Source organism: Hypanus sabinus, chromosome 11 (assembly GCF_030144855.1).
Source record: "Hypanus sabinus isolate sHypSab1 chromosome 11, sHypSab1.hap1, whole genome shotgun sequence".
NCBI lineage: Eukaryota > Metazoa > Chordata > Chondrichthyes > Myliobatiformes > Dasyatidae > Hypanus > Hypanus sabinus.
Genome location: NC_082716.1, coordinates 65,118,894 through 65,132,497, shown reverse-complemented (window position 1 = coordinate 65,132,497; position 13,604 = coordinate 65,118,894). Strand labels below are relative to the sequence as shown.

Here is a 13,604-nt window from a genome sequence, read left to right as displayed (position 1 = left end):
ATGCTATACCTTCCCATTCACCTTCTCTATTCAGTCCTTCCAGATGAGCCAACACTCCACCTGCGAATCTGTTGGGGCTGCCTATTGTATCCGGTGCTCCTGATGCAGCTTCCTCTATGTTGCTGAGACCTGATGTAGACCTATTTATCGAGCAGCTTGGTCCGTCCGCAACAAACAGGATTTCCTGGAGATGACTATTATAATTCCATTCCCCATTCCCTTTCCAACATGTCGGTCCATGGCCTCCTCTACTGCTACAATAAGGCCATTCTCAGCTTGGAAGAGCAACACCTCATATTCCATCTGGGTAGCCTCCAACCTGATGGCAGGAACAGCGATTTCTCCAGCTTCTGGTAACTTTCCCTCTCCCCTTCACTCTTCTTCAATTCCCCACTTTGCCCTCCTTTACCTTCTCACCTACCCATCACCTCTCCCTGATGTTCCTCCTCCTTTCCTTTCTCCCATGGTCCACTCTCCTCTACTATCAGATTCCTTCTTCTCCAGCCCTTTACCATTTCCACCTAACACCTCCCAGCTTCTTACATCATCACCCCTCCCCCACCCAGCTGGCTTTATCTATTACCTTCTAGCTTATACTCCTTCCCCTTTTCACCTTTCCAGTCCTAATGAAGGGTCTTGGCCTAAAATGTCAATTGTTTATTCATTTCCATGGACCTGCTGAGTTCCTCCAGCATTTTATGTGTGTTGCTCTGGACTTCCAGCATCTGCAGAATTTTCTGCATTTGCAATAGAATCTATGATAACATTACAAATATCAAAATGCTTTCAAATAAATGAAATGGCATCTTGGATTAAATGCACTTAAACTTTCCATTTTTGTATTTGACCAGTTAGTTGAGTGTTGTTGAGACAACAGCCTCATTATCAACATCAGCAAGATGGTGGACTTCAGAAAGGGGGCCTGTTCTCGCAGTGTGGTCAACAGTGGAGGGGTAAGTTCCCAGACATCAGCATCTCAGAGGATCTATCCTGGGCCTAACACATTGAATTAATCATGTAGATGGCAGGCCAGGTGCTATACTTGATTAGGAGTTTGAGGAGATATGATATGTCATCAAAGATTCTATCCAAGTTCTACAGGTGTGCTGTGGAGAGAACTTGGACTGGCTGCATCACAGTCTGATATGGAGGATCCACTGCATAGGACTGCAAGAGGCTGCAAAGGGTTATAGGCTGAGCTGGCTCCATCAAGGGCATAACTATTCCCACCATCAAGGATGTCTTCAACTAAACTAGCCACTATAATATATTATTGCTCAAGAGCAAGACAGAGGCTATATATCATGTGCTGGTTAATGCAGAATCAGAATAGGTATTACTGTCACTGTTATAGTTGTGAAATTTCTTGTTTTGTGACAGAAGTACAGTGAAAGACAAAGTTACTGTAAGTTACAATAAATAAATAGTCAGGCAAAGGAGGAATATTGAGGTAGTGTTCATGGACCATTCAAAAATATGGCATCACAAAATCTTTCCACTATCTACATGGATTGGATGAGTGAAACTTCAGTAACATTCAAGAAGGCTGACATTGTATAGGACAAAGCAGCTCATTGACTGGAAAATCATCCAGTACCATAAACAATCATTCCTTCCATCACAGCATGTACTGTGGGAGCAGTGTGTAGCATTCACAAGATGTTTGCTCAGGCTATTCCTATAGCAGTTCCCGAACCCTGTGACCTCTACAGTCAAGATCATCAGTGCAAGGGAATACCTTCACCTGCAGCTATCCTTCTGACTTGCACACTAAACTGATTTGAAATATTATCTTGTTCCTCCATAATCACTAGATCTAAACCCAGGTAATCCTAACTGAGTAGTTTTGTGTACCTACCCCAGAACTACCTGGTCAATTATAATTCAGGATGGGCAATAAACAATGGCATTGTTTCCACATGCAAAAAAATACATACTAACATATGAATTAGGAGCAGGAGAAGGTTGCTGGATTTCTGAAGCCTGTGTCTCCTGTCAATAAGATCATGGCTGTGTTTCCTAAAAATGTTATGAATGGCCTGACAATTCTATATCATGGCCATTAGCATCCGGTCTAAGCTCAGCCTGCATTGAATGGATTTTTCATTTTCATCACCAGGAAGCAATAGCTGTGTCTCAGGATCACACACATGCCAGCTGTGGAATGCTCTGAGTTATAGGGGCCGCAGTAACCAAATTAGAGGAATTTTTTGCAGCCCTAATCAATGAGTGGTTTGAGCTGGCTAGAAAACTAAAAGGGGGGTGCTCCCTGGACAGGTTCACCCCCAACTAGGGAAAGATCTCACACATGAGTGCAATATGTGGCTGTAAACAAAGGACTCCACACAACAAAACTCTTGCCCTCCCTTCACTCCACATTCATTTCTATTCCTTCCTCTTGCCTCTTGCCCTCTCCCACTCCACCCCATTCAATACAGCTATGGAACACAAATATTCTGGAAGTGGACAGGCTCTTGAAGCAGCAAGACAAATCTAGTCTAGACAATCATGACTATAAACATCCACCAATCAGCAGAAAGGACGAGAAGGAAGCATCAAGCAAAATCAAGCCACCAATAACTTGCAGTCTGGACTGCTTGTGTGCATTCTGGCAAGAACCATAGCACGGCTTTCTTCCTTACCTGAATATAAGAGTACCGCTGGGCCCAGGTTATAGCACCACTGGTGCCTCAAAAAACTATTGTCCAGGGAGGGTCAGAGGTAAAAAACTTCCCTCCATATAAATTCATAATGAAAGAAAGAAAGGCTTTCATAATTTTTAGAAAGAAAGGTAATGATTATATTCAACAAGCAAAATCCTGTTTACCTTTGAGGGAGAAAAGTCTGAAGAAAATGCATGATACCAGGGAAATATACTTTACCATTTCTGCAATTCACTGAAAGTTAGACAAATATTGAAATGTAGGAGCACAAGAATAAATAGTTTTCATAACGAAGTTTGAGTGGACTTATGGAAATGCCCTGTTCCCGCCCAGCAGGAGTCACCTGCAACACTGCAATGACTATCAAATCCATCTCTGTCTAACTTGCTGAACTCCCAGACACCTGATCTTCTGTCTATCAGTCGGGCTTTCATAAGCGGCAGAGGATCTATCACCATTATTTAGCAATGAGAGATGTCAAGAGTAGGTGACTGTAGTCATCGGGTCAGCATACGCACCAGAGGCCGGGAAAGCATACTTAATATATTAGAGTTATCCACTAACGCCAATCCTACCTGTAAACATGCAGTGCATAGATCACGAGTCATATTGATGTGCGATTGTACCTCTTCACTTCTGGATGACAACAAGTGGACTGGACGTGCTTGAATTCCTGAAAGCAGAGTCTCACAAACATCTATCCACTCAGAAGACTCGGTCTTGGAAAAATAAGGAATTCAAAGTGGTCATGTTGCAAAACTGTTCAGTTTAGTGAATTGACCCTCATATGAGTTAATTACAGAGAGGAAAATTACACAGTAATATTAACAAGATCCTTAAAATGCCAAAAAAATCAAATATCATCAGATTTGTGTTCAAGAGCCGAGAGGTAATATTACTGCTATATAGGACCCTGGTCAGACCCCACTTGGAGTACTGTGCTCAGTTCTGGTCACCTCACTACAGGAAGGATGTGGAAACCATAGAAGGGGTGCCGTAGGAGATTGACAAGGATGTTGTCTGGATTGGGGGTCATGCCTTATCAAGTCAAGTCAAGTCAAGTCAACTTTTATTGTCATTTCCACCATAACTGCTAGTACAATGCATAGTAAAAATGAGACAATGTTTTTCAGGACCATGGTGTTACATGACACAGTACAAGAAACTAGACTGAACTACGTAATAAAAAAAGACACAGAGAAAGCTACACTAGACTACCGACCTACACAGGACTGCATAAAGTGCACAAAAACAGTGCAGACATTACAATAAATAATAAACAGGACAGTAAGGCAAGGTGTCAGTCCAGGCTTCAGGTATTGAGGAGTCTGATAGCTTGGGGGAAGAAACTGTTACATAGTCTGGTCGTGAGAGCCCAAATACTTCGGAGCCTTTTCCCAGACGGCAGGAGGGAGAGGAGTTTGTATGAGGGTTCTGTGGGGTCCTTCATAATGCTGTTTCCTTTGCGGATGCAGCGTGTAGTGTAAATGTCCGTGATGGCAGGAAGAGAGACCCCAATGATCTCAGCTGACCTCACTCTCTGCTGCAGGGTCTTGCGATCGGAGATGGTGCAATTTCCAAACCAGGCAGTGATGCAGTTGCTCAGGATGCTCTCAGTGTAACCCCTGTAGAATGTGATGAGAATGGGGGATGGGGGATGGGAGATGGACTTTCCTCAACCTTCGCAAAAAGTAGAGATGCTGCTGGGCTTTCTTTGCTATGGAGCTGGTGTTGAGGGACCAGGTGAGATTCTCCGGCAGGTGAACACCAAGAAATTTGGTGCTCTTTACGAACTCTACTGAGGAGCTGTCGATGTTCAGCGGGGAGTGGTCACTCCATGCCCTCCTGAAGTCAACAACCATCTCTTTTGTTTTGTTCACATTCAGAGACAGGTTGTTGGCTCTGCACCAGTCCATTAGCCGCTGCATTTCCTCTCTGTAAGCTGATTCGTCGTCCTTGCTGATGAGACCCACCATGGTTGTGTCATCGGCGAACTTGATGATATGGTTCGAGCTGTGTGTTGCAGCACAGTCATGGGTCAGCAGAGTGAACAGCAGTGGACTGAGCACACAACCCTGGGGAGCCCCCGTGCTCAGTGTGATGGTGTTGGAGATGCTGCTCCCGATCCGGACTGACTGAGGTCTCCCAGTCAGGAAGTCTAGGATCCAGTTGCAGAGGGAAGTGTTCAGGCCCAGTAGGCTCAGCTTTTCAATCAGTTTCTGAGGGATGATTGTGTTGAATGCTGAACTGAAGTCTATGAACAGCATCTGAACGTTTGTGTCTTTTTTGTCCGGGTGGGTGAGGGCCAGGTGGAGGGTGGTGGCAATGGCGTCATCTGTTGAGTGGTTGGGACGGTACGCAAACTGCAGGGGGTCCAGTGAGGGGGGCAGCAGGATCTTGATATGCCTCATGACAAGCCTCTCGAAACACTTCATGATGATGGATGTAAGTGCAACAGGACGGTAGTCGTTGAGGCAGGACACTGAAAACTTCTTTGGCACGGGGATGATGGTGGCGGCCTCGAAGCATGTTTGAACGATGGCGCTGCTCAGGGAGATGTTGAAGATGTCAGTGAGAACATCTGCTAGCTGGTCTGCACATCCTCTGAGCACTCTACCAGGGATGTTGTCTGATCCAGCAGCTTCCCGTGGTTTGACCCTGCACAGGGTTCTTCTCACATCAGCCACGGTGAGACACAGCACCTGGTCATTTGTAGGAGGGGTGGACTTCCTCGCTGCCATGTCATTTTCTGCCTCAAACTGGGCGTAGAAGTTACTCAGCACATTTGGGAGGGAGGCATCACCTGCACAGTCAGGTGATGTTGTCTTGTAATTGGTGATGTCCTGGATGCACTTCCACATGCGCCGCGTGTCACCGCTGTCCTGGAAGTGACTGTGGATTAGCTGGGCATGTGCACGCTTTGCCCCTCTGATGGCTCGGGACAGTTTGGCCCTTGCTGTTGTTAGAGCTGCCTTGTCGCCTGCTCTGAAGGCAGAGTCGCGGGACCTCAGCAGCGCACGCACCTCCACGGTCATCCACGGCTTCTGGTTGGCACGTATAGTGATGGTCTTGGACAGAGTAACATCATCAATGCACTTGCTGATGTAGCTGGTCACTGATGCTGTGTACTCCTCTAAGTTGGTAGAGTCGCCATCGGTTGCAGCCTCCCTGAACATGTGCCAGTCAGTGTTCTCAAAGCAGTCCTGAAGAGCAGAGATGGCTCCTGCTGGCCAGGTTTTCACCTGCTTCTGAACTGGTCTGGAGCGCCTGGCGAGCAGTCTGTAAGCTGGGATTAGCATAACAGAGTCATGGTCTGAGTAACCGAGGTGGGGGCGGGGCTCTGCCCGGTACACGTCGGGGGTGTTTGTGTAAACCAGGTCCAATGCGTTCTCCCCTCTTGTTGCAAAGTCCACGTACTGGTGGAATTTGGGGAGCACTGACTTAAGGTTCGCATTGTTAAAATCACCGGCAACAATAAACAGACCATCAGGGTGTGCATTCTGCAGTTCGCTAATAGCCCTGGGCAATGAGAATAGGTTGAGTAAACTTGGCCTTTTCTCCTTGGAGTGATGGAGGATGAGAGGTGACCTGAAAGAGGTATATAAGATGATGACAGACATTGATCGTGTGGATAGTCAGAGGCTTTTTCCCAGGGCTGAAATGGCTACCACGAGAGGACACAGTTTTAAGGTGCATGAAAGAAGGTACAGAGAAGATGTCAGGGGTCAGTTTTTTTATGCAGAGGGTGGTGAGTGCGTGGAATGGGCTGCCAGCGACAGTGGTGGAGGCGGATACGATAGGGTCTTTTAAGAGATTCCTGGATAGGTACATGGAGCTCAGAAAAATTGAGGGCTATGGGTAACCCTAGGTAATTTCTAAAGTAAGTACATGTTTGGCACAGCATTGTGGGCCAAAGGGTCTGTATTGTGCTGTAGGTTTTCTACATTTCTATAACTGGTCCCCTATCAGGTATGGTACCGTTTACTTGACTAACTGTTGTCACCTATGTCTACAATTGCAAGCATTACCTTCAGTTTTTCAAGCTCCTTGAGTTCATTCTCAGGATTCTGGGCATGGGCTGCTTTCTGTTGCTTCACCATTGCCTCCACTGTATCCTTGCACCAGCTGTAAGAACAGGTGAAGGATATGTAAAAAGCATTAAGAACTGATACACAGGTGAAACACAGCAACAAAAGAGTCAAAAACCCCAATTTCAATGTTCATTCTCTCTCAGAAAAATTGATCTTGCAATTTATCTCATTGTCTCAAATTTCAAACTAAAAGAATAAAATTTACAATGGAAAAGAGGAGGAAATTTCTTTGCTCGTCTTTGAATGACTCAGTAAATGTATTCAAAACACAGATTAGGCAAATCTATAAGGAGGTTAAGTGCCATCAGTATTAGGCTGTGAGTAGAGGGACCACGTAGTCTACTTCTGCTCTGGATCATTCAGTTCATGAGAAAGAGTAAGAGAGAAAAAGAGTGCAACAGAGAACAAGAGAAAGCAAAAAAGGAAAAGTGAAAGAAAGTGAGAAATGGAAAGAGGAAGTAACAGAAGAAAGAAAGAAAAAATAAGAGAAAAGGAGAAAGAGACATTAGAACACAGGACTTTCCATATCAATGCAGATTTATACATATTAAATTAATTAACAGTAAATTTAAATTTGATGATACCCTCTCCATATGCTTTAGCATAAGCCTGAACCTCACTGCTTCGCAGTATTAAGGAAGTTCTTCATTGTGTGTTATCCCAGCTTTCAGGTACGATGGTAAAAACTACAGCAACTCTACATTATCCTCCCAATCGCCTATAAAAGATTCCAAGGTGCTAATTAAAGTGCTGAAGTGTTTTCCCTTACTCCTCACCACAAAGTAAGTTAAGTAATCTTATTATTTATGTTTTTGCTGTGTCTCAGACTTGACTGTGTACAACTTGGCTGCAGTGTTTTCAACAACACCACAGTATCTTAGCTTCAAATATACATTGCAGATTGTAGAAGAACAGAGCTCCAGTTGGTTGCGTATAAAGAGTACGCCGTCTTTTTCCATTACATTCTGTTATATATTAATAAGTAGTTTTCCATAAATCTAAAAGTGGATAGATGTTAGTAATTCCTCAGTATTTCTGAACACCATTATTCTGGTAATTCAGCCAATTTTGTTATTACCGATACATTTGTGTTGATAATATATTCAGTTGAATAGCCACAATCAGTGCTTTCTCCTCCAGCATGTCAACTGTATTTGGCCCAGGCAGGTATTTGAAGTATACTTTCTTGGTTTTCTCGTCTGTATCACGTACAACATGAAGCAAAATATCTACTAGCAAATGGCTCATGGCGCTCTGAATGATGGCAACCTGGAAGATCAGGAAATAAAAAATATATTTAATTTTTTCCCAGTTTCTTGCTATCACACTTCTCCATCATATATTTAACAGGTTTGTTATACATAATTTATTTAAAATATTCCCAAAACAAACAAAATTTAAAAAGCAGAAGATGTGCAAGACAATCCATTCAGAGTTTTTAAGCAATGGGCAGAATCTTGAAATTAAATTTTCCAGGCAACAGAGTTTCCATTGTAATATACAAAAATATCAAAATTGGATGTATATACTCAGAAATCTTTGGCCTTGAAAATACATTGTGCATTGTACAGTATATCACCGGTGCTGTTACCAAAAACCTCACTAACTCAAAAGTGTGGCTAATACTGTCTTCAGGCATGAACTAAAATCATGGGAATTGACAATGATTGGGCATGACATGAATGAATCCTGATGCATATGGCATGGCAAAGGACCATGATAAGTCACCAAATCACAAACACAGCAGAAACCAACAATTAATGCTTTAATTCCATGATTCTGCATATTTGACATAATTCACAGCTGGATGAGAAAAGGATTTAGTTCCTCAATGAAGAAAATAATTAGTGTACTTCAGCAGATTGATTGTAGATAATTAGAGAAAATTACATTAAAATTGAAGTAAAACTAATTTCAAGTCCTAGATGATACTGCATTTTGAAAATTTCTTCCAATTGCAGAAATTTGAAATGAAGATAATAAGAGAGCAAACAAAAATATAGCAAGCAAACAATACAGGCAATTTATTGAACTAACTCTTAATCTCAAAAAAGAGAGAATCTGCAGATGCTGGAAATCCGAGCAACACACTCACAAAATGCTGGAGGAACTCAATGGGCCAGGCAGCATTTGTGGAATAAAGCATAGTCGACAGTTTGGGCCGAAACCCTTCAGCAGGACTGGAGAAAAGAAGCTGAGGAGTAGAATTAAAAATTGGGGGTGGGGAGAGAGAAACACAAGGTAATAGGTGAAACCTGGAGGGGGAGGGGTGAATTAAAGAACTGAGAAGTTGATTAGTGAAAGAGACAGAAGACCATGGAAGAAAGAAAAGTGGGAGGAGCACCAGAGGGAGGCAATGGGCAGGCAAGGAGAAAAGGTGAGAGAGGGAAAAGAGGATGGAAAATGGTGAGGTGGGGGAGGTTATGGGGCATTACTAAAAGTTTAAGAAACCGGTGTTCATGCCATCAGGCTGGAGGCTACCCAAATGGAATATAAAGTGTTGTTCCTCCAACCTAAATGTGGCCTCATCATAAAAGTGGAGGAGACCATGAATGGACATATTGGAATGGGAATGGGAAGTGGAATTAAAATGGGTGGCCACAGGGACATCCTGCTTGTTCTGGCGGATGAAGCATTCAAGCACCTACATTCCAACCACCAGAAAAAGCGGGATCTCCCAGAGGCCACCCGTTTTAATTCCATCAAACAGAAATTGGGAATACTGGCATTCAGTAAAGATCTGTTGGCAGCCAATTCAACATTGTAGAGAGGCATCTGATAATTTAACAGGACAGCAGGAATGCACTTTGGTTTTATAAATATGAAGAAAGTTTATCTCGTTTTTTTTAATTTCTTTGTCTTCTATCCTACTATATACTTCCTGTTCAGTTTTATCTTCCTCTCCCCCAATTCTCTAGATTATAAGACTTGACAGGATAGAATTTTATCCTCCTTTGTATGCATTAAACAGTTTCAAAATTTTGTATCATTTTACCTAAGTACATTATTCATTTAATGCTCAAAATGCAGAATGACCTGCCAAAGGGTCTCAGCCTAAAATGTTAACAGTACTTTTTTCCCGTGGATGCTGAGTTCCTCCAGAGTTTTGTGCAATGCTTAGATTTCCAGCATCTGCAGATTTTCAAAAGCAAACACGAGGAAATCTGCAGATGCTGGAAATTCAAGCAACACACACAAAATGCTGGTGGAACGCAGCCGGCCAGGGAGAAGGGGAAGATAGGGAGAAGGAGAAGCACTATAGAGAAAAGCACTGACGAAGAGTCTCGGCCCCAAAGATTGGCCATCACTTTGCATCAACAAATGCTGCTTGACCTGCTGGAGGTTATTTTTCCAACCTTGTGTCTCTGACCTGGTGTACATCCTTCTTGTTTTACCATTAGCACATTTCCTAACAACTGTATTTTTATTCTGATAATGTTAACAGGGAAAACAGACCAAGACCATAAGTCAAAAGAGACTGTTATTTACTTCAGTGGAATAATAAGAAGAAACTTCCTGACTGAGTGATTATAATGTGGGTTTGCTGCACTCAGAGCTGCTAGCTATGACAAAGGTGTAGGACAAAGGAAAACTAATATAGCACTTAAGTGAGAGCATCCTGAGCAGCTGCATCATTGCCTGGTTCGGAAATTGCACCATCACGGATTGCAAGACCCTGCAGCGGATAGTGAGGTCAGCTGAGAAGATCATCGCAGTCTCTCTTCCCACCATCACAGACATTTACACTACACGCTGCATCCACAAAGGAAACAGCATTATGAAGGTGATGCACCATCGATAACTCTTGGAGACAGGAGGCGAACGATAGGCTTTTATTATCTGCAAGAAACGACCACACAACATCCTGGAGACTGAGGGAGGAGCAGTGCCTCCAACCGTCTTTATACAGGTGTCTGTGGGAGGAGCCACAGGAGCAGTCAGCAGAGGGTCCAGACAGGTATATGTAGTTCACCACATTCACCCCGCCTTTGTTTTAAAAGAGAGTCCCCATGGGGCGAAGTTTCTTACAAGTATATTTACAGGTTAAGTCTATCGGGCGGTCAAATCTGTTGCTGCGATCTACGTAGCACCGGTGGTGTTTGCACCAGTGCCAGTGGTGATTGCACCGGCGATGGTGGTTGTGCTGGCTCCGGCCTGACTTGAGGTGTCAGCCCATTAGGCGTCAGTAATCCCTCATGCATGTGCAAGGCGCCTGGTATGCGAGTGTCGTGAGGAGTCAGTGTAGGGCTTGGTGTGCACGGTGTCTCGTGGGTATACACCTTGGTGGGTACGGGGTTCATAGGCATTGTGGAGTGTTCGGGGTAGGGGTCTGGTGCTCCTGCGGGCGCCAGGTCGCGGACGGAGACCGTGTCCTCCCGCCCATCAGGTAAAACCACGTAGTCATACTGGGGGTTCGCATGTAGTAGGTGAACCCTCTCGACCAGCAGGGAGTATTTATTGCTCCTCGCATGTTTCCGGAGCAGCACTGGCCCTGGGGACGTCAGCCAAACCGGTGGGGTGGTCCCAGTGGCAGACTTCCTGGGAAAAGAAAAGAGTTGCTCATGAGGGGTGGCATTGGTGGACGTGGATAACAGGGAGTGGATAGAGTGGAGTGCCTCGGGGAGGACCTCCTACCAGCGAGAGACCAGCAATCCCTTTGACCTAAGGGCTAACAGTGTGGCCTTCCACACTGTGGCATTCTCCCTCTCCACCTGTCCATTTCCCTGGGGGTTATAGCTCGTGGTCCTACTAGTAGCAATACCCCTAGCCAGCAGGTACTGGCGCAGCTCGTCACTCATAAAGCAGGACCCTCTATCACTGTGGATATAGCAGGGATATCCAAACAGAGTATAGAGCTGACGCAGGGCTTTTATGACAGACGTGACAGTGGTATCGGGGCAGGGGATGGCAAAGGGGAACCGTGGGTACTCATCGATTATGTTGAGAAAGTAGACATTGCAGTCGGTGGAGGGAAGGGGGCCGTTAAGGTCGACACTCAGTTGCTCAAAGGGGCGGGTGGCCTTGATAAGTTGCGCCTTTTCAGGACGGTAGAAGTGCGGTTTGTACTCAGCGCAGACTTGGCAGTCCCTGGTCATCGTCCTGACGTCCTCAAGGGAGTAAGGCAGGTTCCAGGCTTTCACAAAAAGGTAAAATCGGGTGACCCCCGGGTGGCAAAGATCTGCGGTCGAGCTGCGCGCTGGCACACGTTCCCTGGGATAGGGCATCGGGGGGCTCATTGAGTCTTCCAGGCCGACACAGGATATCATTGTTGTAGGTGGAGAGTTCTATTCTCCATCTCAAAATTTTATCATTTTTGATTTTGCCCCACTGTTGGTTTCTAAACATGAACACAACTGAGCGCTGGTCGGTCAGCAAGGTGAGCTTTTTGTTGGTGAGATAGTGCCTCCAGTCCCTAATAGCTTCCACTATGGCCTGGGCTTCTTTCTCCACCGCAGAGTGCCGAATTTCAGGGCCTTGAAGGGCACGAGAGAAGAATGCTACCGGCCTTCCTGCCTGATTGAGGGTAGCAGCAAGCGCGAAATCAGAGGCATCACTCTCTACTTGGAAGGGAATGGTCTCGTCCACCGCATGCATCGTTGCTTTGGCAATGTCTCCTTTAATGCGGCTGAAGGCCGCAGGCCTCGGCAGAGAGGGGAAATGTTGTGGACTTGACCCGGGGATGGGCCTTGTCTGCGTAGTGAGGGACCCATTGGGCGTAATAGGAAAAGAAGCCCAGGCACCTTTTGAGGGCTCTAAGGGTGGTGGGAAGAGGGAGTTCCAACAGGGGGCACATACGATCGGGATCAGGGCCAATGACCCCGTTCTCCATGACATACCCAAGAAGAGCAAGTCGGGTGGTTCCAAACACACACTTGTCCCTATTATAGGTGAAGTTAAGAGCTTTGGCCGCTTGGAAAAATGGTTGGAGGTTGGTGTCGTGATCCTGCCAGTCGTGACCGCAGATGGTGATGTTATCCAGATATGAGAATGTGGCTTTCAGTTGGCACTGGTCCGCCATCCGGTCCATTTCCCTCTGGAAGACAGAGACTCCATTCGTGACACCGAATGGGACGTGCAGGAAGTGATAGAGCCTGCTGCCCACCTGGAAGGCAGTGTAGGGGCAGTCCTCCGGGCAGATGGGGAGCTGATGGTAAGCGGATTTCAAGTCTATGGTCGAGTACACCTTGTACTGAGCTATCTGATTGACCATATCTGCAATACGGGGTAGGGGGTATGTGTCAAGCTGCGTGAACCTATTGATGGTCTGGCTATAGTCCATGACCATCCTATTTTTCTGCCCTGTCTGAACCACCTGGGCCCTCCAAGGACTTGTGCTTGGCTCAATGATCCCCTCCCTGAGCAGCCGCTGCACCTCCGACTGAATGAAGGCCCTGTCCCCCGCGCTGTACCTCCTGCTTTTAGTTGCCACAGGTTTACAGTCGGGGGTCAGGTTGGCGAACAGCGGTGGGGGAGGGATCTTGAGGGTGGAGAGGCTGCAAGTGGTGTCAGTGGTGCGGCTGTTGGCATGGTGCTGGGTTGGATGTGTGTGTGTGTGTGTGTGTGTGGTCAGTAGCGGGGTATATGACGAAGCCCCACAAAACTGGGGATTTCTGACAGTGATTGGTGGGAGGGGCCCGTCATACTCCATTATCACACTTTTCAGATGGCTCTGGAAGTCGAGCCCCAATAGCACAGGCGCGCACAGTTGAGGCATGACCAGTAAAGCAAAGTCCCTATATTCTGTGCCCTGAACCAACAATGTCACTACACAACCCCCCCAGATGTCTGTGGAATGCGATCCAGAAGCCATGGCGACCCTCTGGCTTACCGGCCGTGTCATGAGTCCGCA

At 45.8% G+C, this 13,604-nt stretch overlaps 1 protein-coding gene across 12 annotated transcripts in view; it reads right to left on the bottom strand.

Moving 5' to 3' along the window:
• axdnd1 (axonemal dynein light chain domain containing 1) overlaps positions 1–13,604 on the bottom strand; it is a 162,273-nt gene that overhangs the window by 36,384 nt on the left and 112,285 nt on the right. For all 12 annotated transcript variants that reach the window (XR_009514787.1, XR_009514786.1, XR_009514785.1 and 9 more), the window contains 3 exons: positions 7,833–8,023; positions 6,692–6,788; positions 3,239–3,382 (listed from right to left, as the gene is read on the bottom strand). Coding sequence is in view for 8 of the 12 variants with exons in the window: in XM_059984538.1 (XP_059840521.1) it covers positions 3,239–3,382; positions 6,692–6,788; positions 7,833–8,023 (432 nt within the window). In the remaining 4 variants the exon portion in view is untranslated. The remainder of the gene's footprint in view (positions 1–3,238; positions 3,383–6,691; positions 6,789–7,832; positions 8,024–13,604) is intronic.